At 42.1% G+C, this 22,412-nt stretch overlaps 1 protein-coding gene across 9 annotated transcripts in view; it reads right to left on the bottom strand.

The window, feature by feature from the left end:
- LOC106586873 (interferon alpha/beta receptor 1a) overlaps positions 1 to 22,412 on the bottom strand; it is a 36,762-nt gene that overhangs the window by 11,624 nt on the left and 2,726 nt on the right. For 3 of the 9 annotated variants that reach the window (XR_006761913.1, XR_006761912.1, XM_045707230.1), the window contains exons 1-4: positions 13,464 to 13,701; positions 4,554 to 4,680; positions 3,340 to 3,524; positions 1,348 to 1,508 (exon numbers count right to left, since the gene is read on the bottom strand). Coding sequence is in view for 7 of the 9 variants with exons in the window: in XM_045707230.1 (XP_045563186.1) it covers positions 1,348 to 1,508; positions 3,340 to 3,524; positions 4,554 to 4,680; positions 13,464 to 13,515 (525 nt within the window). In the remaining 2 variants the exon portion in view is untranslated. Of the gene's footprint in view, positions 1 to 1,347; positions 1,509 to 3,339; positions 3,525 to 4,553; positions 4,681 to 11,980; positions 12,039 to 12,757; positions 13,335 to 13,463; positions 13,702 to 17,047; positions 17,483 to 18,060; positions 18,185 to 20,754; positions 20,863 to 22,412 lie in introns of those variants that run through there. The other 6 variants (XM_045707234.1, XM_045707233.1, XM_045707235.1 and 3 more) reach the window with 6 other exon arrangements.

The following is a 22,412-nucleotide window of genomic DNA, read 5'->3' as shown; positions in this document are numbered from 1 at the left end:
TGTTTGAACGAACGTAAATATATTTTTTCCCCTCGTTCATGACGAGAAGTCCGGCTGGCTTAGATCATGTGCTAACAAGACGGAGATTTTTGGACATAAATGATGAGCTTTTTTGAACAAAACTACATTCGTTATGGACCTGTGATACCTGGAAGTGACATCTGATGAAGAGAATCAAAGGTAATGGATTATTTACATAGTATTTTCGATTTTAGATCTCCCCAACATGACGGCTAGTCTGTATCGCAACGCGTATTTTTCTGGGCGCAGTGCTCAGATTATTGCAAAGTGTGATTTCCCAGTAAGGTTATTTTTAAATCTGGCAAGTTGATTGCGTTCAAGAGATGTAAATCTATAATTCTTTAAATGACAATATAATATTTTACCAATGTTTTCTAATTTTAATTATTTAATTTGTGGTGCTGACTTGACTGCCGGTTATTGGAGGGAAACGATTTCCTCAACATCAATGCCATAGTAAAACGCTGTTTTTGGATATAAATATGAACTTGATAGAACTAAAAATGCATGCATTGTCTAACATAATGTCCTAGGAGTGTCATCTGATGGAGATTGTAAAAGGTTAGTGCATCATTTTAGCTGGTTTTATGGTTTTGGTGACCCTGTCTTTGAATTGACAAAACATTACACACAACTCTTGTAAATGTACTGTCCTAACATACTCTAAATTTATGCTTTCGCCGTAAAACCTTTTTGAAATCGTAAAACGTGGTTAGATTAAGGAGATGTTTATCTTTCAAAGGGTGTAAAATAGTTGTATGTTTGAAAAATTGGAATTTTGACATTTATTTGGATTCAAATTTGCCGCTCTTGAAATGCACCTGCTGTTGATGGAGTGCACCACGGGTGGGACGCTTGCTAGTCATATGTTTGAGAAATTGAAGTAATAGCATTTAAGGTATTTGAATAACGCGCCACGGGATTCCACTGGCTGTTGAGTAGGTGGGACGATTTCGTCCCACCTACCCTAGAGAGGTTAACACCTGCTAACCATGTGTATGTGACAACTAAAATTTGATTTGGTTACAGCAGTCCCAGGGTTACTGAGGGGAAGCTCAGGTTACAGCAGTCCCAGGGTTACTGAGGGGAAGCTCAGGTTACAGCAGTCCCAGGGTTACTGAGGGGAAGCTCAGGTTACAGCAGTCCCAGGGTTACTGAGGGGAAGCTCAGGTTACAGCAGTCCCAGGGTTACTGAGGGGAGGCCCAGGTTACAGCAGTCCCAGGGTTACTGAGGGGAGGCCCAGGTGATAGCAGTCCCAGGTTTACTGAGGGGAGGCCCAGGAGTCTTTAGAGGCCATAGAAAAAGGCAGAAGGTTGTGCCAGTACCTGAGGGTCATCAGAGAGACTCCAGTACAGGATGCGGTAGTACAGGAAGAGGACGTGTTCCTTCATGGAGCCCTGGGTGCTGGTCAGGGGATCAGAGATGGTCACATCCAGCAGGTTCCCCACAGGAGCCAGCTCCACCCTGGACGGTGGGCCCAACGAAGCTAGACAGGGGGAAAGAACAGATAAGACCAAAATAAACTCACTAATAATCAATAGTTACCATACAGGCAACTCCAGAGTCCTGGGAATGATTATTGGTGAATGACAGATTAACTGTTTGTCTCTGTGCGCGCGTGTGTGTGTGTAAGTCACAAATAGTACAGTTAGAGCAGTTAGTATGAGTATTCGAACACAGCTTAAGTGTCACAAGTTACAGATACATTTGAGGATTAGAAACAACTGCAGCTATCACAAACAATGTCATCGATCAGCGTCTTAAAACAGGCAAAGACTAACTCCCATAACTTTAATATCTTTCGAAGCATATTCCAGGATGAAGGCAGTATGGGATAAATATTGCTTTCCCCATCTCAGTTCTAGCCTTAGGAACAGACAAAGACAGCAGTGACTGTGAAGGAAGACTGTATTGAGTGACTGTTGTATGTGTCGAATTTCTATGCTTTATCTTGGCCAGGTCGCAGTTGCAAATGAGAACTTGTTCTTAACTAGCCTACCTGGTTAAATAAAAGGTAAAAAAATAAATAAAAATAAATAATTCTTCAACTGGAACAGATCTCCACCCTTAAGTAAAGGCATGACGTAGGCTGCTTTCCAGACTTTAGGAATGGTATTACTCACCAATGAAAGATTTAATATATGAGTGAGAGGGGCAGCAATAATCTCTGCACCATTTTTATTTAAAAAAAGGGTTCAATTCATCCGGGCCACCCGCTTTCTAATATCAATAGATTTGGGTGCCTTTACAACTTCTGAAAGCTCAATCAACACACGCGTGTGGCTGTTGGTGTGTTGGTGGGTGTTTAACCTCTCTTGGGTAGGGGGCAGTATTTTGACATCCAGATGAAGAAGGTGCCCAGAGTAAACTGCCTGCTACTCAGTCCCAGAAGCTAAGATATGCATATTATTAGTAGATTTGGATAGGAAACACTCTGAAGTTTCTAAAACTGTTTGAATGATGTCTGTGAGTATAACAGACCTCATATGGCAGGCTAAAACCTGAGAATAAATCCAACCAGGAAGTGTGGAAATCTGAGGTTTGTAGTTTTTCAAGTGATTCCCCATCCAATATACAGTGTCTGTGGGGTCATTTTGCACTTCCTAAGGCTTCCACTAGATGTCAACAGTCTTTAGAACGTTGTTTCATGCTTCTACTGTGAATGGGAAGAGAATAAGAGCCATTGGAATCAGATGACATGAGCTCAGTGGCGCGCCCTCACGTGAGAGTTAGCTGTGTTCCTTTTCTTTTTTGAAGACAAAGGAATCATCCAGTTGGAATATTATGGAAGATTTATGATAAAAACATCCTAAAGATTGATTCTATACATCGTTTGACATGTTTCTACGAACTGTAATATAACTTTTTTGACTCTGTCTGAACTCACTGCGCGAGCACAGTGAATTTGGATTACGCAACTGAACGGGAACAAAATGGCAGGTTTGGTTTTGTGACTGAGCGCCATACTCACATTATTGCAAAGTGTGCTTTCGCTGCAAAGCTTTTTTGAAATCTGACACAGCAGCTGTCCTAACAATCTAATGTTATGCTGTCGCCGTAAAGCCTTTTTGAATCGGACAATGTGGTTGGATTAACGAGAAGCGCATCTTTAAAATGGGATATAATAGTTGTATGTTTGAGAAATTTGAATTATGAGATTGTTTTGAATTTGGCACCCTTCTATTTCACTGGCTGTTGAATAGTGTGTCCCGCAGAGAGGTTAAATATGTGCATGTTTGCAACTGTGTTTATTTGCTCTCATTTAGTTTATTTTTCATCTGTGCCCAAGTCTGTGTGCCTTCTCCCATTCCTCTCACCATCCATATCAGGGCAGAAGTCTTTGTAGACCCAGTGTGAGTTGACTCCGTCTGCGCTGGCTTGGACTCGGACCACGTACATTCCCAGGTAGTGCAGATCAGAATCTGTGAGGTCACAGCGGGTGTGTGTGGTCCTTTCACAGACACGGCTCCAGTTCTTCTTCTTCTTCATCATCTTGTACTTCCTGTTGGGGAGCGAGCGAGAGGGTCAGTGATGAGAGGCAGTCTTGGCCTAATACCAGATCATGACTCTCAGTGGTAAAATAAAACAGACAGACAAGTCACTGTTTGGGTGTAGGAGGTGAAATACAGTATCATGTGTGACATGTAGGAGGGGGAGGTGAAATATGGTATCATGTAGGAGGGGGAGGTGAAATATGGTATCATGTAGGAGGGGGAGGTGAAATATGGTATCATGTAGGAGGGGGGAGGTGAAATATGGTATCATGTAGGAGGGGGAGGTGAAATATGGTATCATGTAGGAGGGGGAGGTGAAATATGGTATCATGTAGGAGGGGGAGGTGAAATATGGTATCATGTAGGAGGGGGAGGTGAAATATGGTATCATGTGTGACATGTAGGAGGGGGAGGTGAAATATGGTATCATGTGTGACATGTAGGAGGGGGAGGTGAAATATGGTATCATGTGTGACATGTAGGAGGGGGAGGTGAAATATGGTATCATGTGTGACATGTAGGAGGGGGAGGTGAAATATGGTATCATGTGTGACATGTAGGAGGGGAGGTGAAATATGGTATCATGTGTGACATGTAGGAGGGGGAGGTGAAATATGGTATCATGTGTGACATGTAGGAGGGGGAGGTGAAATATGGTATCATGTGTGACATGTAGGAGGGGGAGGTGAAATATGGTATCATATGTGACATGTAGGAGGGGGAGGTGAAATATGGTATCATGTGTGACATGTAGGAGGGGTGGAGGGGGAGGTGAAATATGGTATCATGTGTGACATGTAGAAGGGGGAGGTGAAATATGGTATCATGTGTGACATGTAGGAGGGGAGGTGAAATATGGTATCATACGTGACATGTAGGAGGGGGAGGTGAAATATGGTATCATATGTGACATGTAGGAGGGGGAGGTGAAATATGGTATCATGTGTGACATGTAGGAGGGGGAGGTGAAATATGGTATCATATGTGACATGTAGGAGGGGTATGCGGGGGTGGTGTGCGTGCATCTGGTGACTTACGCCATGTACTCTACAGTGAAGGTAACAGCGTTGCCTGTGGCCGTCTGGTCCCAGTCCCATGTCAGTACGTACTGTGTGTTCAGGGTGAGCAGAGTCAGGTTCTGAGGTTGAGGCAGCTCTGCAAGCACTGGAACACAGAGAGTAAGACAGGCAGACCGGGTCATTGAGAAGTTCTTCACTGTTTGGCACCGTGTTGATTACATGTTATATGATGGGAGATGGATATAATCAACTGATTTGGCAACAACATAAGTTAAAATAGCCTAAACATTTGCATTCTTTAGGCTGTGTATTTCATCACTACTTCACAGCCAACCACCAATTCACATGTCCTGTGGACATGAAATATAAAAAATAAAAAAGGAATTTATCCAATATTTAAAATCTCTGAAGACCAAGAGACGCAAACACACCCCTGTGGTGAGAAAGAAACAATAGACTGGCAACAATGACATTGACCTCACTAGCTATCCAGCGCTTCTATTGGGCGATTCCACGCCATCGAGAAATATTTTCAGTATCTCAGAATGTTCTTGTAATTCTCACATAAGAACAGCATTGGGTGGAAGGATGTTAAACATGCTTTTTACCTTTGTAGCAATAATTTTTTTGAAAATCAGGATTAAAAATGGCCATTTAAGACCTCTTATAAGACCCTTATGATCTGTAAACCGTAACACGATAGACATCTTGGTGTCATTATAACTCCTTGTAGTGTTCTCTCAAATATGGAGTATGTCTAGACTATTTGAAATAAAAATAGTCACAATCTATTCAACATTATAAATATTGATCTCAAAACACTTCTATTTAGCTTATTTTTAGAAATACCGTTTGTAAACAATATACTCTTCAAAATAAACATTTCCTGAGTAGGCTCTGGTACTTTTAATGATATGATCCATCCATTACATAGAAATGGACATTATAGGTCATTAACCAATCACTGCGTTAAGATAAGCCTATAGCCTGCTGTTTATTACACACGAAAGGGAATTGTCTAAATATCCCCTCCGGTCAGCGAACCCAAGACCTTCATATCCCAGGGCAGTGACGCTAAGCGTTACGCTACAAACCCTGTAATAGATACGTCAACTTGATTTAAAAATTGTCAGTCTGGTGATGGCAGCACGTTTTGTTCCAAAAAGTTGGATATTCAGTACTGATTGAATGTTTAGTCATCTTTGATAAATGTGTCTTAAAACAGTTGTTGGGTTCAAAGACAATCATTTTATCACATAGCTAACAAAGTTAGCAAGCATGGAGTTTGACTGCACACGTGACACACAAGCAAGGAATGATTATTATGATGTTGTTTGACCATCTTTGAGATGTTTCTGCAACTTGGAGTCCACGAGGTAAATTTAATTGACTGGACAAGATTTGGAAAGGCCCACACCAGTCTAGATAAAGGTCCCACAGTTGACAGAGCAAAAACCAGGCCATGAGGTAGAAGGAATTGTCCATAGAGCTCAGAGACAGGACTGTGTCAAGCCACAGATCTGAGGAAGGGTACCAAAAAAAAAAATATTCTGGTCTCCAAGAACACCGTGGCCTCCAACATTCTTAAATTGAAGGAGTTTGGAACTACCAAGACTCTTCCTAGAGGTGGCCGCCCGGCCAAACTGAGCAATCGGGGATCTGACCGAGAACCCGATGGTCACTGACAGTGGTCCAGAGTTCCTCTGTGGAGATGGTTGTCCTTCTGGAAGGTTCCTCCATCTCCACAGCACTCCACCAATCAGGCCTTTACAGTAGTGGCCAGACGAAAGCCACTCCTCAGTAAAAGGCACATGACAGCCCGCTTGCAGTTGGCCAAGAGGCACCTAAAGGACTGACAATGAGAAACAAGATTCTCTGATCAGATGAAACCAAGATTGAGCTTTTTGGCCTGAATGCCAAGCGTCACGTCTGGAGGAAACCGAGCACCATCCCCACGGTGAAGCATGGTGGTGGCAGCATCATGCTGTGGGGATGTTTTTCAGCGGCAGGGACTGGGAGTCTAGTCAGGAGAGGTAAAGATGAATGGAGCAAAGATCCTTAATGAAAACCTGCTCCAGAGCCCTCAGCACCTCAGACTGGGGCGAAGGTTCACCTTCCAACAGGACAACGACCATAAGCACACAGCCAAGACAACACAGTAGTGGCTTTGAGACAAGTCTCTGAATGTCCTTGAGTGGCTCAGCCAGAGCCCAGACTTGAACCTGATCGAACATCTCTGGAGAGGCTTGAAAATAGCTGTGCAGCAACACTACCCATCTAACCTGAGAGGATCTGGAGAGAAGAATGGGAGAAACTCCCCAAATACAGGTGTGCCAAGCTTGTAGCGTCATACCCAAGAAGACTCGAGGCTGTAATCGCTGCTAAAGCTGCTTCAACAAAGTACTGAGGAAAGGGTCTGAATACTTATGGAAATGTGATATTTACAAAAATGTTAAAAATTGCTTTGTCATTATTGGGTATTGTGTAGATTGATGCATTTTTTTTTTAAACAATTTAATCCATCTTCCTTTGCTTCTCATCCAACTGGTGTTACCTAGATAGATGCTAGCTGCTACTGTTGCACAAAAACTGAGTTGGTCGACCGGTTGAGAACTCTGAGATAGTGCTGAAAAGATGTCAGCATTGTTAGAAATGCTACAAAAAAGGAGGTAGCACATCCTTAGAGTGACACATTGTGAATTTAATAAAAATGGTTGCACCTACAAACCTGTTCAGTTCAAAAGGATTTACATCCATATAAAAAAAAAAGATATATAATTACGTGTCTGAGTACCCTAATGCTAGCGACCTTGCTAAAAACCTGGTATAGTGGGTCTCAGTAACAGCCGGACGGATCATGACAAGAGGTGGGGAGTGTGTCGTACCGCCTGTCAAGTTGATTTGCAAATGTTCATCGATATTGGTGCCATATTGGCTTAGATATGACGGTAGAGAGATTTTAATTTAACAACTGAACTTCAAAAACAGTTGAGCCAACAGGAACGACAATAATATTGTTAAAAAAAATAAAAATAAAAAGGGGGCGTTACTATTGATATTTTTTTTTATATTAACAAATTCATGTTAACATTTTTACTTCGGAATCAAGTCAGGCTACTCCATATGTTAGAGTACACTATAAGGAGTAGAATGACACCGTCATCATAAGGTCTTACAGGACGCATGTATATATCTAAAAAGAGCCTAAAATTGCCACTGTCATAATTTCCCCCTCAAAAAAAAAAAGTGTCCAAATTTAAAAAGCAGTTTGAAATGTCTTTCCCCCCAAAGAAGTTCCTATGTGAGAATGGCCAGAACAAAATCAGAGATATCGAAAATATTTTCCACTCCTGCTGGGGGGGAAATCTAATTTAGAGGAGGGAACAGTTCCCCTAACATCTGTGTGTGCTAAGCTTCAGTACACCCTCTGACTCAAATCTGTTTCTCTTCAGTCGGGATGCCTGCTAAACCAAGTGTAACTATAACAAATCTGTTTCTCTTCAGTCAGGATGCCTGCTAAACCAAGTGTAACTATAACAAATCTGTTTCTCTTCAGTCGGGATGCCTGCTAAACCAAGTGTAACTATAACAAATCTGTTTCTCTTCAGTCAGGATGCCTGCTAAACCAAGTGTAACTATAACAAATCTGTTTCTCTTCAGTCGGGATGCCTGCTAAACCAAGTGTAACTATAACAAATCTAAGATGTGTCAAATTATATCCAGCTCAGGGGCTCCAACTATGCATTTGGTTTGCTAACTTGCTAGCTAAGTTGCTAGATGTCAAGATTAAGTTTATTGGTCACTGTAGAGACATTCAATCCCCTTGTGGATCGAGATCCCTGTTGCCTAACTTGTTCTGTGCGTGACTATAACTGGTTATGACGTTTACTCTAACTCAGACTTTGCACTCCGAAACAGAGTCCATGGTGTTGGAGTTATAAAAATATATGAGGGTGTGACAGAAAGCTAACCATGGTTTCGGGAATCACAGGTTATAAATAGCCTGGCTACACTGAAACCAGTTAAACTGCTGATGACAATGTACATTGAATATGAAGTATGACATCAAGATCCAGCAAGTGACTTAACCATGAAGGAATTTTACAGCGTGGAGAACAGCATAACTTGCCAAACTGTCAGTGAATCACTGAAACTGCTTTGGAACCATGGAATTCAGGGACCTCAGGCTAGGGACTGCTGACTTTAGTTCCTGTTCCCTGGCCTAACCTCTTCCAAGTCTATTAAAATGTTGCTAGTAGGCATTAGGCTACAGGGCTATTCCACGGTGACAGCATTAAGCTGTGACTCAAGATTTTTCACTTAAAAATGTATGCCAAACAAAAACCATTGACTTCAAAAGTTTAACAAGCCATACAACTCTATGCACAAGGACAACTTAACAATTTACACTGAACATTATGAAAATACATTTCCTGGAAGAACTGCACAGATGCAAAGCTTGGCAAGAGAATTTCAGTAAAATCTGTAAAGTAACATCTCCACGTTTCCCAAAAAGTCTTCAAATATTTGCTTTGAATTCAAATTCAATGATATCTGCAGAAAGAAAGGAGCGTTAGCTATGACATGACACATCGACTCTGAAAACATATTTTGGTTATTGAACTACAGTAAAAGTGGATTTACACCCAGTAACGGAATTTAATCACAGGTCTCTAGTCTGTACTACACAGAAATGCATCATTAATTATGGATATGAATGTTATTCTCTTCATGGTGATGTATCCTATGCAGGGCTCTACAGTGTGACCATTTTACACGCATATGGGAATAAATATTTTGCTATGTGACTAGGATTGTTTAACGTCGGAGCACCAATGCGCAAATATCCTAAAATGTATATGTTGGTCCGGACCAAATCTGAACCAAGCATAGACATCTATGTTTCACAAGTTTGGCCATAACAGTACACCACAGTACAGTTCAGTAGAGTACAGTGTACTCAACCCGTGTGATCTACTGTGTACTGTACTCTACTTCACTGTAGTCTACTGTCCAAACTTGTGAACCCAACAATGGTGTAACTACTATAAATTCTAATTGCAGAAATTCTGTTATCGATTTTCTTCATAAATTCCGTTAACAATTTGGTAATGGAATTGTTTTAGTCACTTAATAATTCCTAAACAAAATTGATATCAGTAAAACTAATTGATAGAACTAACTTTACTTGTTACTTCTGTGAACTTTCATTATCCTCCCTCATGAAAGATACCTTTGGCCATGTAGTGTATGTGGACACCTGTTCGTCAAACATCTCATTCCAAAAATCATGGGCATTAATATGGAGTTGGTCCCCCCTTCGTTATAGCAGCAGTCTCCACTCTTCTGGGAAAGCTTTCCACTAGATGTTGGAACATTGCTGCGGGGACTTGCTTTCATTCAGCCACAAGAGCACTGATGTTGGGAGTTCAGGCCTGGCTTGCAGTCGGGGTTCCAATTCATCCCAAAGGGGATCGATGGGGTTGAGGTCAGGGCTCTGTGCAGGCCAGTCAAGTTCTTCCACACGATCAACAAACAATTTCTGCATGAACCTCAGTCTCCTGAGTGGCGCAACGGTCTAAGGCACTGCATCTCAGTGCTAGAGGCGTCACTACAGACCCTGGTTGAATTCCAGGCTGTATCACAACCGGGAGTCCCATAGGGCGGCGCACATTCGGCCCAGCGCCGCCCGGGTTTGGCTGTCATTATAAGATTTGTTCTTAACTGACAGTTAAATAATAAATAAATATATATATATATATAAGTAGAAGATGCCTGGTTATTCTTTAAAAGTGCTTTCCTCACCATCTTAAGTAAGCATGCCCCATTCAAAAAAAATTAAAAAATGTAGAACCAGGAACAGATATAGCCCTTGGTTCTCTCCAGACCTGACTGCCCTTGACCAGCACAAAAACATCCTGTGGCGTTCTGCATTAGCATCGAATAGCCCCCGCGATACACAACTTTTCATGGAAGTTAGGAACCAATATACACAGGCAGTTTGAAAAAGCTAGCTGTTGCTTTCCTAACTAAAATTTGCATCCTGTAGCACAAACTCCAAAAAGTTCTGGGAAACGGTAAAGTCGATGGAGAATAAGAGCACCTCCTCCCTGCTACCCACTGCAAGGAGGCTAGGAAACACTGTCACCACCGATAAATCCACTATAATTGAAAATTTCAATAAGCATTTTCTATGGCTGGCAATGCTTTCCACCTGGCTACCCCTTCCCCGGTCAACAGCTCTGCACCCCCCACAGCAACTTGCCCAAGCCTCCCCCATTTCTCCTTCACCCAAATCCAGATAGCTGATGTTCTGAAAGAGCTGAAAAATCTGGACCCCTACAAATCAGCCGGGCTAGACAATCTGGACCCTCTCAAAATGATCCACCACAATTGTTGCAACCCCTATCACTAGCCTGTTCAAACTCTCATATCGTCTGAGATCCCCAAAGATTGGAAAGCAGCTGTGGTCATCCCCCTTTCAAAGGGGGAAGACACCCTAGACCCAAACTGTTACAGACCTATATCTATCCTACCCTGCCTTTCTAAGGTCTTCAAAAGCCAAGTTAACAAACAGATCACTGACCATTTCGAATCCCTCCGTACCTTCTAGGCTATGCAATCTGATTTCCGAGCTGGTCATGGGCGCACCTCAGCCACGCTCAAAGTCCTAAACGACATAACCGCCATCGATAAAAGACATTACTGTGCAGCTGTATTCGTCGACCTGGCCAAGGCTTGACTCTGTCAATCACAACATTCTAAAATCGGCAGACTCAACAGCATTGGTTTCTCAAATGACTGCCTCGCCTGGTTCACCAACTACCTCTCAGATAGAGTTCAGTGTGTCAAATCGGAGGGCCTGTTGTCCGGACCTCTGGCAGTCTCTATGGGGGTGCCACAGGGTTCAATTCTCAGGCCGACTCTCTTCTCTGTATACATACATAAACGTCGCTCTTGCTGCTGGTGATTCTCTGATCCACCTCTACGCAGACAACACCATTCTGTATACCTCTGGCCCTTCTTTGGACACTTAACTAACCTCCAGACGAGCTTCAATGCCATACAACTCTCCTTCCATGGCCTCCAACTGCTCTTAAATGCAAGTAAAAGTAAATGCATGCTCTTCAACCGATCGCTGCCCGCCCATCTACATCACGACTCTGGACGGCTCTGACTTAGAATATGTGGACAACTACCTAGGTGTCTGGTTAGACTAAACTCTCCTTCCAGACTCACATTAAGCATCTCTGAGACAAAAGTAAATCTAGAAATGGCTTCCTATTTCACAAAACAAAGCATCCTTCACTCATGCTGCCAAACATACCCTCATAAAACTTGGCGATGTCATTTACAAAATAGTCTCCAACACTCTACTCAACAAACTGGATGCAGTCTATCCCAGTGCCATCCGTTTTGCCACCAAAGCCCCAAATACTACCCACCACTGCAACCTGTATGCTCTCGTTGGCTGGCCCTCTTCATATTCATCACCAAACCCACTGGCTCCAGGTCATCTACAAGTCTCTGATAGGTAAAGCCCCGCCTTATCTCAGCTCACTGGTCACCATAGCAGCACCCACACATAGCACATGCTCCAGCAGGTATATTTCACTAGTCACCCCCAAAGCCAGTTCCTCATTTGGCCGCCTTTCCTTCCAGTTCTCTGCTGCCAATGACTGGAACGAACTGCAAAAAAAAAAAATCACTGAAGCTGGAGACTCATAACTCCCGCACTAGCTTTAAGCACCAGCTGTCAGAGCAGCTTACAGATCACTGCACATATCCCATCTGTAAATAGCCCATCCAACTACATCATCCCTATATTATTTTTTTTTCTTCTCCTTTGCACCCCAGTATCTCTATTTGCACATCTATCACTCCAGTGTTTAATTGCAATTTATTACACCACTATGGCCTATTTATTTCCTTACCTCCCTAATCTTACTTCCTTTGCACACACTGTATAGACTTCTCTACTGTGTTATTGACTATGTTTTGTTTACTCCATGTGTAACTCTGTGTTGTTGTATGTGTCGAACTGCATTGCTTTATCTTGGCCAGGTCGCAGTTGTAAATGAGAACTTGTTCTCAACTAGCCTACCTGGTTAAATAAAGGTGAAATAAAATAACTCAATGTAAGCGTTTATCGATTCACAATTGCGGTACGGTTCTAGAAACAAAGCCATTTACTTGCATATCACATCAAAATAAATACTTACTGTACACTGTTTTAAAGGTGAACACAGTTGCAGCCGACGGTATTTTTCAGTGTATACACATTTGCGGCGTCTGTCTTTGTTTACACACAATTGTTCGGAGAAGCAGATAGCTAGCTAATTAGCACAGGTAACGTTAGTCCACTGTCGTCCGTCTGTTTTCCGTTAACAAGCGCTGTAACGTGAAAAATATGGCCGTGTGGCCAACAGACTAACCAGCTCTGCTAGGGCAGGAAAAATGGTCAGAGGGTGGTGTCTGAAAGTAGCTAGCATGTGTGGTCAGAATGCTTGGACAACCCTACACCTCGACCGAGAGAGAGAGAGAGAGAGAGAGAGAGAGAGAGAGAGAGAGCAGTGTGCGCTCTGAAACACTCCGAATTTACTAAAAAACGGTCAATCTGACAAGGCTCTGAATTTTCTACCGTCCGGAGCACCCACTGGCACTCCAGCGTGAATTTACGAACACACCCATTGAATGCGAAGACATAAACAATTGTATCCATATATCGTCAGGTCGACATCTATATTCATGTAACTAACACACGGGTTTCAACCACTGACGTACCCACCATTACAATCGAATGGTATTAATCTCTCTCAGATATTACAAATCAAGTCGATAATCAACCCAACTCGTTCGACCGAAGGTAACGTTATCTATCCATTACAGGATCTAACGACAGCTATGCTAGCTAGTTACTGTACTTACCACTGGTTATTGGGAGAGACCAAAGGAGAACGAGTGCAAAGCCCACGTTCATGATGAATAATGATTATTTAACAAGTAATCCAACGGTACGTTTTTCCCAAACTACCTTCACAGATCGTTCATCTTCCCACTCCCAGCTTTAGTTGCTGTGGCCAGGTGACTTGGTCCCGTTTCCAGGGACATCACCGGATATACAATCCAACATGGATGCCAACGCAATGCCTTATATGGAGATGTATGAATGACGTCGGAACTCAGTAACTTTACTCTCATTGGTCCTAACGATTTGTTTACGTTTTTTGCACGTAGCTTGAGACAGTCGTCAAGACATGGATGAGATCAATGGATAATCAGATATTGGTAAATACATAGATAGATAGTTAGATATATAGCTAGCTACTTAGCTTGCAACAATAGTTTTTATATTAATATAGCATGTTGATTTGTTATTATGCATGCCTGCACAAATAATTAAAGAGCAGCAGTAAAATAACAGTAGCAAGGCTATATACAGAGGGTACCAGTACAGGGTCAATGTGCGGGGGCACAGGTTAGTTGAGGTAATATGTACAAATAGGTAGAGTCAAAGTGACTGTGCATAGATAATAAACAGAGAGTAGCAGCAGTGTAAAAAAAAAAGGGGGGGGGACAATGCAAATAGTCTGGGTAGCCATTTGATGAACTGTTCAGGAGTCTTATGGCTTGGGGGTAGAAGCTGTTAAGAAGCCTTTTGGACCTAGACTTGACGCTCTGGTACCGCTTGTCGTGCGGTAGCAGAGAGAACAGTCTATGACTAGGGTGGCTGGAGACTTTGACAATTTTTAGGGCCTTCCTCTGACACCGCCTGGTATAGAAGTCCAGGATGGCAGGAAGCTTGGCCCCAATGATGTACTGGGCCGTACGCACTTCCCTCTGTAGTGCCTTGCGGTTGGAGCCCGAGTAGTTGCCATACCAGGCAGTGATGCGACCAGTCAAGATGCTCTCGATGGTGCAGATGTATAACTTTTTGAGAATCTGAGGAACCATGCCAAATCTGAGGGGGAATAGGCATTGTCGTGCCCTCTTCACAACTGTCTTGGTGTGTTTGGACACCACTATTTACTCTCTTGGTAAATAATGTAGTCTACAGCTTATCATGAGATACTCAACCTTAGGCGAGCAAAACTTTGAGACTTCCTTAATATTAGATTTTGTGCACCAGCTGTTATTTACAAATAGGCACAGGCTGCCACCCCTTGTCTTACCGGAGACAGCTGTTCTATCTTGCCGATGCACGGACAACCCAGGAAACTGTATGTTATCCATGTCGTCGTTCAGCCACAACTCGGTGAAACATAAGATATTACAGTTTTTAATGTCCCGTTGGTAGGATAGTCTTGATCGGAGCTCATCCATTTTATTACACAATGATTGCACGTTGGCTAATAGGACTGATGATAGAGACAGATTACTCACTCGCTGGCGGATCCTTACAAAGACCCCGACCTACTTCCCCGATATCTTCTTCATAAGAATGATGTGGATTTGGGCCTTGTCGGGTGTCTGAAGTAAATCTTTTGCGTCTGACTCGTTAAAGAAAAAATCTTGTCCAGTACGAGGTGAGTAATCGCTGTCCTGATATCTAGAAGCTCTTTTCGGTCATAAGAGACAGTGGCAGAAACATTACATACAAAATAAGTTACAAATAATGCAAAAAAAAAAATCAATAGCACAATTGATTAGTAGCCCGTAAAACGGCAGCCATCTCCGGCACCGACAGTAAATCCAGCACAATACTGTGACTTCATACAACCTTCATACAACAATACTGTGACTTCATACAACCTTCATACAACAATTCTGTGACTTCATACAACCTTCATACAACAATACTGTGACTTCATACAACCTTCATACAACAATACTGTGGCTAAATATTCCACTCTAAACCCCAGGCTGTGGAACGAGAGGTTGTGGAACGAGAGGCTGTGGAACGAGAGGTTGTGGAACGAGAGGCTGTTGAACGAGAGGCTGTTGAACGAGAGGCTGTTGAACGAGAGGCTGTGGAACGAGAGGCTGTTGAACGAGAGGCTGTGGAACGAGAGGCTGTGGAACGAGAGGCTGTGGAACGAGAGGCTGTGGAACGAGAGGTTGTGGAACGAGAGGTTGTGGAACGAGAGGCTGGGGAACGAGAGGCTGGGGAACGAGAGGCTGTTGAACGAGAGGCTGTTGAACGAGAGGCTGTTGAACGAGAGGCTGCGGAACGAGAGGCTGCGGAACGAGAGGCTGCGGAACGAGAGGCTGCTGAACGAGAGGCTGCTGAACGAGAGGCTGCTGAACGAGAGGCTGTTGAACGAGAGGCTGTTGAACGAGAGGCTGTGGAACGAGAGGCTGTTGAACGAGAGGCTGTTGAACGAGAGCAACTTACCAACCCCAGCGGCTACAAAGAGAGGTAGCTGAAATGAAGGCTACATGTAATGCAGATGTTGTAGTATATTTAAGCAATAAGGCATGAGGGGGTTTGTGGTATATGGTCAATATACCACGGTTAAGGGCTGTTCTTATTGCGGAGAGCCTGGATACAGGCCTTAGCCGTGGTATATTGGCAATATACCACAAACCCCCAAGGTTCCTTATTGCTATTATAAACTGGTTACCAACTTAATTAGAGCAGTAAAAATAAATGTTTTGTCATACCTCTGGTATACAGTCTGACATACCACGGCTTTCGGCCAATCAGCATTCAGGGCTCGAAACACCCAGTTTATAATGTCCATTATTAAACCCTTAACCATCACCCCAACAATGGTCATGGCTTCATTTGGAGAACTTTAAGAATGGTATTTCTTTGTACATTACCAAAAAGGGAAACATTTTCACTTCAAAGACACTGTTTATCATGTACAATGCCTGGATTAAAATAAATAACATGAACGGATTGAACATTGCAGTATGAACAACTGCAAAAGAAAGTAATTTCACATGGAAAGATAATCACATTTATTACAGCACCTACTGGAGTATAAATATTACTATATTATGTTGACTTGAAATGTGTATCTAATGATTGTTATTAAAATGCCTGCATGCCTCCATGTGGGTTCAATCCCTTTTGTAGGGAAATTAACCAAAGTGGCATTCACAAGAGGTGAATGGCCATACCTCTCCTCACTCTCCCTAGTTATTTAACATACAGTTCATGACACTGTTCAGTGAACTACAAGATATTCTGTCCTTTTATCGATGTGATCTAAATACCCGAAGCCGGCCCAGCGTCGTCCGGGTTTGGGTGGGGTAGGCCGTCATTGTAAATAAGAATTTGTTCTTAACTGACTTGCCAGTTGAAGTAAAAAATCACATTCCCAGGTTCTATTCAAAGGGAATGTGAGTGGGTTTGACCATATTCTCAGAACTTGCTTTCTTTTCTAGGTACATTCCATTCGGAAAGTATTCAGACCCCTTGACTTTTTCCACATTTTGTTACGTTACAGCCTTATTCTAAAATTGATTTAAAAAAAAATGTTTTTATCATCAATCTCACCTGAGTATTTTGTCCCTGGCTCACCTCATTAGAAGTCACCTAATTTTGAACGACCAAGCCCTACCTGGGCCCCGTCACTGCTCCGCCGCATCTGGCAGGTGATCTCCCTGAAGAGGAGCTGTGGGGGGGGGAGCGCTGTAGGTCCCTGGATGTAGGGGGAGTGACCTGCAGGAGCAGGCAGTTCCCACTGCCTGACATGGACACCACTAGAGGGCCCAACACTGCTGCAATAAGGAGGTCAGGGGTTAAAGTGAAGACAATGATTCTATACAAGTAAATTCTATCAACAAATTGATGTAATGAGGACCACTAGAATGGACAATATTTTTCAATTTCCAAATTAAAAGAGCAGACTAAAGTTTCACTCAGTTGGACTTCTGGCTAAGGGTGAAGGCCTGAACACGGGCCTGACAGTAACAGAAGGAATCCTTGAACTTGTTAAAGAGGTCATATGGCTGGTTGGTCTTCAACCTGGCACAATCCTTCACATGAGTTCTTCCTGGAGGAGGGAACAAGAGACAGAGAGAAATAGAGAAACCGAGAGTGAGATATAGAGGGGGAAAACAAAGCAAAGGCAACACTGATGATGATCAAATCTAAACTGTCCTAGATTGCACAATTGCAGTGATACAGTATTTTGCCTTTACCACTTAACCAGCTGAAAGGAAAGCACTTACTCAGCAGCTACACTAGAAGGATCGAAAAAGGAAAGCACTTACTCAGCAGCTACACTAGAAGGATAGAAAAAGGAAAGCACTTACTCAGCAGCTACACTAGAAGGATCGAAAAAGGAAAGCACTTACTCAGCAGCTACACTAGAAGGATGGATAAAATGAAAGCACTTACTCAGCAGCTACACTAGAAGGATAGAAAAAGGAAAGCACTTACTCAGCAGCTACACTAGAAGGATGGATAAAGGAAAGCACTTACTCAGCAGCTACACTAGAAGGATAGAAAAAGGAAAGCACTTACTCAGCAGCTACACTAGAAGGATGGATAAAATGAAAGCACTTAGTCAGCAGCTACACTAGAAGGATGGATAAAATGAAAGCATGGGACTGAAGAGTAAGTGCGTACCTGAGGATCTGAACTGTGAAGTGGGTGTTGGCAGGAGTCCCTGAACCAGGCAGCCAGGTCAGAGTGTGCTCAAGGTTGAAGGAGACAATGGACATGTTGCTAAAGGCTGGGAGCAGAAACACCACTGGAACATGTAGACATATAGACAGAGAGGGAGGGAGGGAGACAAACAAATATAAAATTATAGACATAAAGAAAATGATGTTTCAGAGAATACAAAGAAGATAAGATACTGTAGGTAACGGAAGCTGCTCTTTCCATGACATACACTGACCAAGTGAATCCAGATTAAAGCTATGATCCCTTATTGATGTCACTTGTTAAATCCACTTCAATCAGTGTAGATGAAGGGGAGGAGACAGGTTAAGCCTTGAGACAATTGAGACATGGATTGTGTGTGTGCCATTCAGAGGGTGAATGGACAAGACAAAAGATTTAAGTGCCTTTGAACGGGGTATGACAGTAGGTGCCAGGCGCACCGGTTTGAGTGCAATGCTGCTGGGTTTTTCACGCTCAACAGTTTCCTGTGTGTATCAAGAATGACCAACCACCCAAAGGACATCCAGCCAACTTGACACAACTGTTGGAAGCTTTGGAGTCAACATGGGCCAGCATCCCTGTGGAACGCTTTTTATAGTCCATGCCCTGAAAAATTGAGGCTGTTCTGAGGGGTGCAACTCTATATTAGGAAGGTGTTCCTAATGTTTTGTACACTCAGTGTATTTATTTGCTGTCCATTTTGATGTCATATTTGTGAATATTTGAAGTGTATGCTGTATTAGTTGTGTTTCTTTGGTTTGAAGGATACAGTGTACATATCTGTCAGGAACATGAAACTTCTAATGTTGTACTGAATAGTTTCTTAAACTGTGTGTATAACAAACGATAAAACAAATGTTCAGATGGTATCCGAAAAATATTTTATTACATTAAAAAAATGAAGGATTAAAAAAATTGTCTTTAAGATTCATTACAAAATGTTTGTATTATTCATCGCACCCTTGGCGTTAACAAATATTACATTTATTTTACAGATAAAAGGAATCTCTTTTTGCATGGATTACAAAAAAAGGTATAATACACACTTCAAAATGACTACTTTTTCCTGAATATGTAACAGTTAGATTAAATGTTTCCTACAGTATAGCAAAAAGCAAGTAAAGAAGTACTACTACGATGATCGCATAAACACTAAAAAGTATGTTGACCTTAAACTTGTGAATAAGTACAGAATACTGTATTGTATAGCTTGACCAATGATGCCCTTGACGTTTGCACATTAGCATTAGCCAGTAGTACTAATGCCGTCTGTGAACATCGATAATATAACCCCAAAGTACTTGTAAACCTAATGTAACTTTTGATAATGGCTCTCACATTCAAGTTAGCAACTTAGCCTGGCCTCTTGAGAACTAGATAGAGGTAATATCTACTTTACAATTTCATGATGTAAAAAACATAATTATATTTGTCTGAATACTTTCAAAATGATATGTAATCATTACGGACTACAAAGGGAAACCCAGCCGCCCAGTGACGCGAGCCTACCAGATGAGCTAAATGCCTTTTATGCTCACTTCAAGGCAAGCAACACTGAAGCAGGCATGAGAGCACCAGCTGTTCCGGACGACTGTGATCACGCTCTCCGTAGCCGATGTGAGCAAGACCTTTAAACAGGTCAACATTCACAAAGCCGCGGGGCCAGACAGATTACCAGGACGTGTACTCAAAGCATGCACGGACCAACTGGCAAGTGTCTTCACTGACATTTTCAACCTCTCCCTGACTGAGTGTTTAATACCTACATGTTTCAAGCAGGCCACCATAGTCCCTGTGCCCAAGAAAGTGAAGGTAACCTGCCTAAATGGCTACAGACCCGTAGTACTCACATCGGTAGCCAAGAAGTGCTTTCATTGGCTGGCCATGGGTTACATCAACACCATCATCCAGGAAACCCTAGATCCACTTCAGCCTACCTTAGGAAGACTGTGATATTTATGCCGGAAGAGTACACTAAATGTCCACTAGTCGGCACCATATGGCTTTCATTAATACATTTAAAAAACTCCTGTCAAAAAAGGAGGTCTCAAAAAGCTTGTCATCCGCACGCTGTATTTGGTGGACAAGGCTCCCTTGCCTTCACAGCATAACAGGGTGAACAACGTTAGGAGAAAGGCCTTTATCTTCTCTCAATGTATTTACAGCCATCGTACACACAGAAGGAAGGATAGAAGGGGAAGAGGCTCGAGTGTAAAGAATTAGCTTGTGAAATCGCACAGTGTGAAGGCAACTATCAGGCCATGCTGTGCAGTGTGCTTTGAATTGCAAGCAGACATCGAATTGCATAGTGTGAGATGCTGCCACCGTTTCAGATTGGTGAAATTGTCCTTAAAGTAAAAATCCAAAACCACCCATTTCTATAATTTACCGTGTTAAAGAACAAAAAAATGTGTGAACCAATGTTTAATTTAGGCATTATAAATAGGTTGGTAATCTAGCAACGTGAAAATCGTTGTGGAAATCCGTTAAAGCTCAGGTCGACTACAAAATCCACAATGCAATGCTCTCTCTATGGCCTGGCTGGCTTGGTACAAACAATAATACCAAAAACAATATCAGCATGTGAAGTAGATAGTTAGCTGTAAAATCGCATAAAACAAACCGCACTATCAATTTAGGAGTCTACAATCTCACCATGTTCAACCTGCAGATCTCTGTGCGTCCCAGAGTGGAGTCTGACATTAGCAACAGCAGAGATACTTTTGATGAGATGGGAAACTCATTGGAATAACGGCCATTGCTGGTAGGAGAGCGCTCCTTCACGGAGGGAATGGGAGTAAATTGGGCGCTATAGCTCAAAAACCCAAAATTAGCATGAATTTCGTCAACAAGAAAGAACAACAATACAAATATTTTCCGAGATGTGAGATAATTAACTTGATATCTGTAATTTTGTATAGCTTTGGAGATCGTGATATTACGTACTTTTGAGGAAAATAGGCACGTTTCTCGACTCACGCTGTTGACATTAGCAACCGCTTGACACGGCATGACAACATGAACGCGATTGGTCGACAGTCTGCTGGGTGGGCCGTTATACTGTACGTTCCTCCATTCCTTGTCCAATGGGATTGCTATCTCCTTTCTCTAATATCAATTCAATTCAAAGGGCTTTATTGGCATAGGAAACATGTTTACATTTCCAAAGCAAGTGAAATAGATAAAACAAAATTATATTAAAAAACAAAAAATAAACAGTAAACATTAAACTCACAAAAGTTCCAATGGAATAGAGACATTTAAAATGTCATATTATGGCTATATACAGTGTTGTAACATCTCTGGCAACAGCACCATGAAATGCAACCTGGACTGAAGAGGCAGACAAATAGGATAAATGTGCTAGACCCTCTGTTAAAATTACACTTTTCTCTGGGTAGAAATATCGCCAAAAATATGATCATTGGCTCATTCAAAAGAAGACATCCTCCCGAGTTATAATATCGTCCAGAATTAAAATCTGACATCTATGCTAGTCGTATTCCAATTAACTTCCAGTGTAATGAGAGTGGCTTTAAGACAGTGCTACGTCATACCGGCCGCATATCTGCCTGCTTGAATGCCAATAACTCAGGTACACATGAAAACATGAAATGACACAGAGAATCGATAGAACATCACTCAGAGATGCACAAAAAACAATATAACATTCAAAATGGGTTAACCTTCCCTTTAACATACTGTAGATCTTTCTCTCCACGGCCCTCCTCTCTCCTGAACTAGAGCTAATATTATTATTAGATACATTCGGAATTGATCAGATACATCATGCAACATATTTACAAATAGACATTTCAGGTGTTAATAGCTATTAATGCTAACACACACAGAACAATCAGTCTTCACATACGATGACGTTGCAAGTGCAGATATTGCCCTCCCCTTAAAGCCAAGGTAACTTCTGACCTGTCTTGTGGGTACTAAGTGGTCCTCATCCAACCCTGGCTATAATAAGTAGGCCTAGTCTACTTAACATACCTGCTCTTATACCTGGAGCTATGTTGTAGACCAGTGGTCACCAAGCTTTTCTGGGTCAAGATCACTTTCTCAGTCAAAATGCAAGCCGAGATCTACCGCTCAGTTTTTTTTTAACATGACTTTTTTTTTAAATTAAGTTTACGCAACACTAACCTATTAAAAACAGTTCTGTAGCAATGAGTTTTGTGCAGTAGGCTAGAGGCCCAATACATTATTACCTCAGATTGGCTTTAATTCAATTGTTGTTCAGGCCATTAAATAACATTTCATTTTTTTAAATATTTTATCATTTGAGGTAAGCTATATGATCACAC

This window comes from Salmo salar, chromosome ssa25 (genome assembly GCF_905237065.1).
Source record: "Salmo salar chromosome ssa25, Ssal_v3.1, whole genome shotgun sequence".
Lineage (NCBI taxonomy): Eukaryota > Metazoa > Chordata > Actinopteri > Salmoniformes > Salmonidae > Salmo > Salmo salar.
The sequence above is the reverse complement of the archived record's forward strand: the minus strand, read 5'-3'. Positions and strand labels throughout refer to the sequence as shown.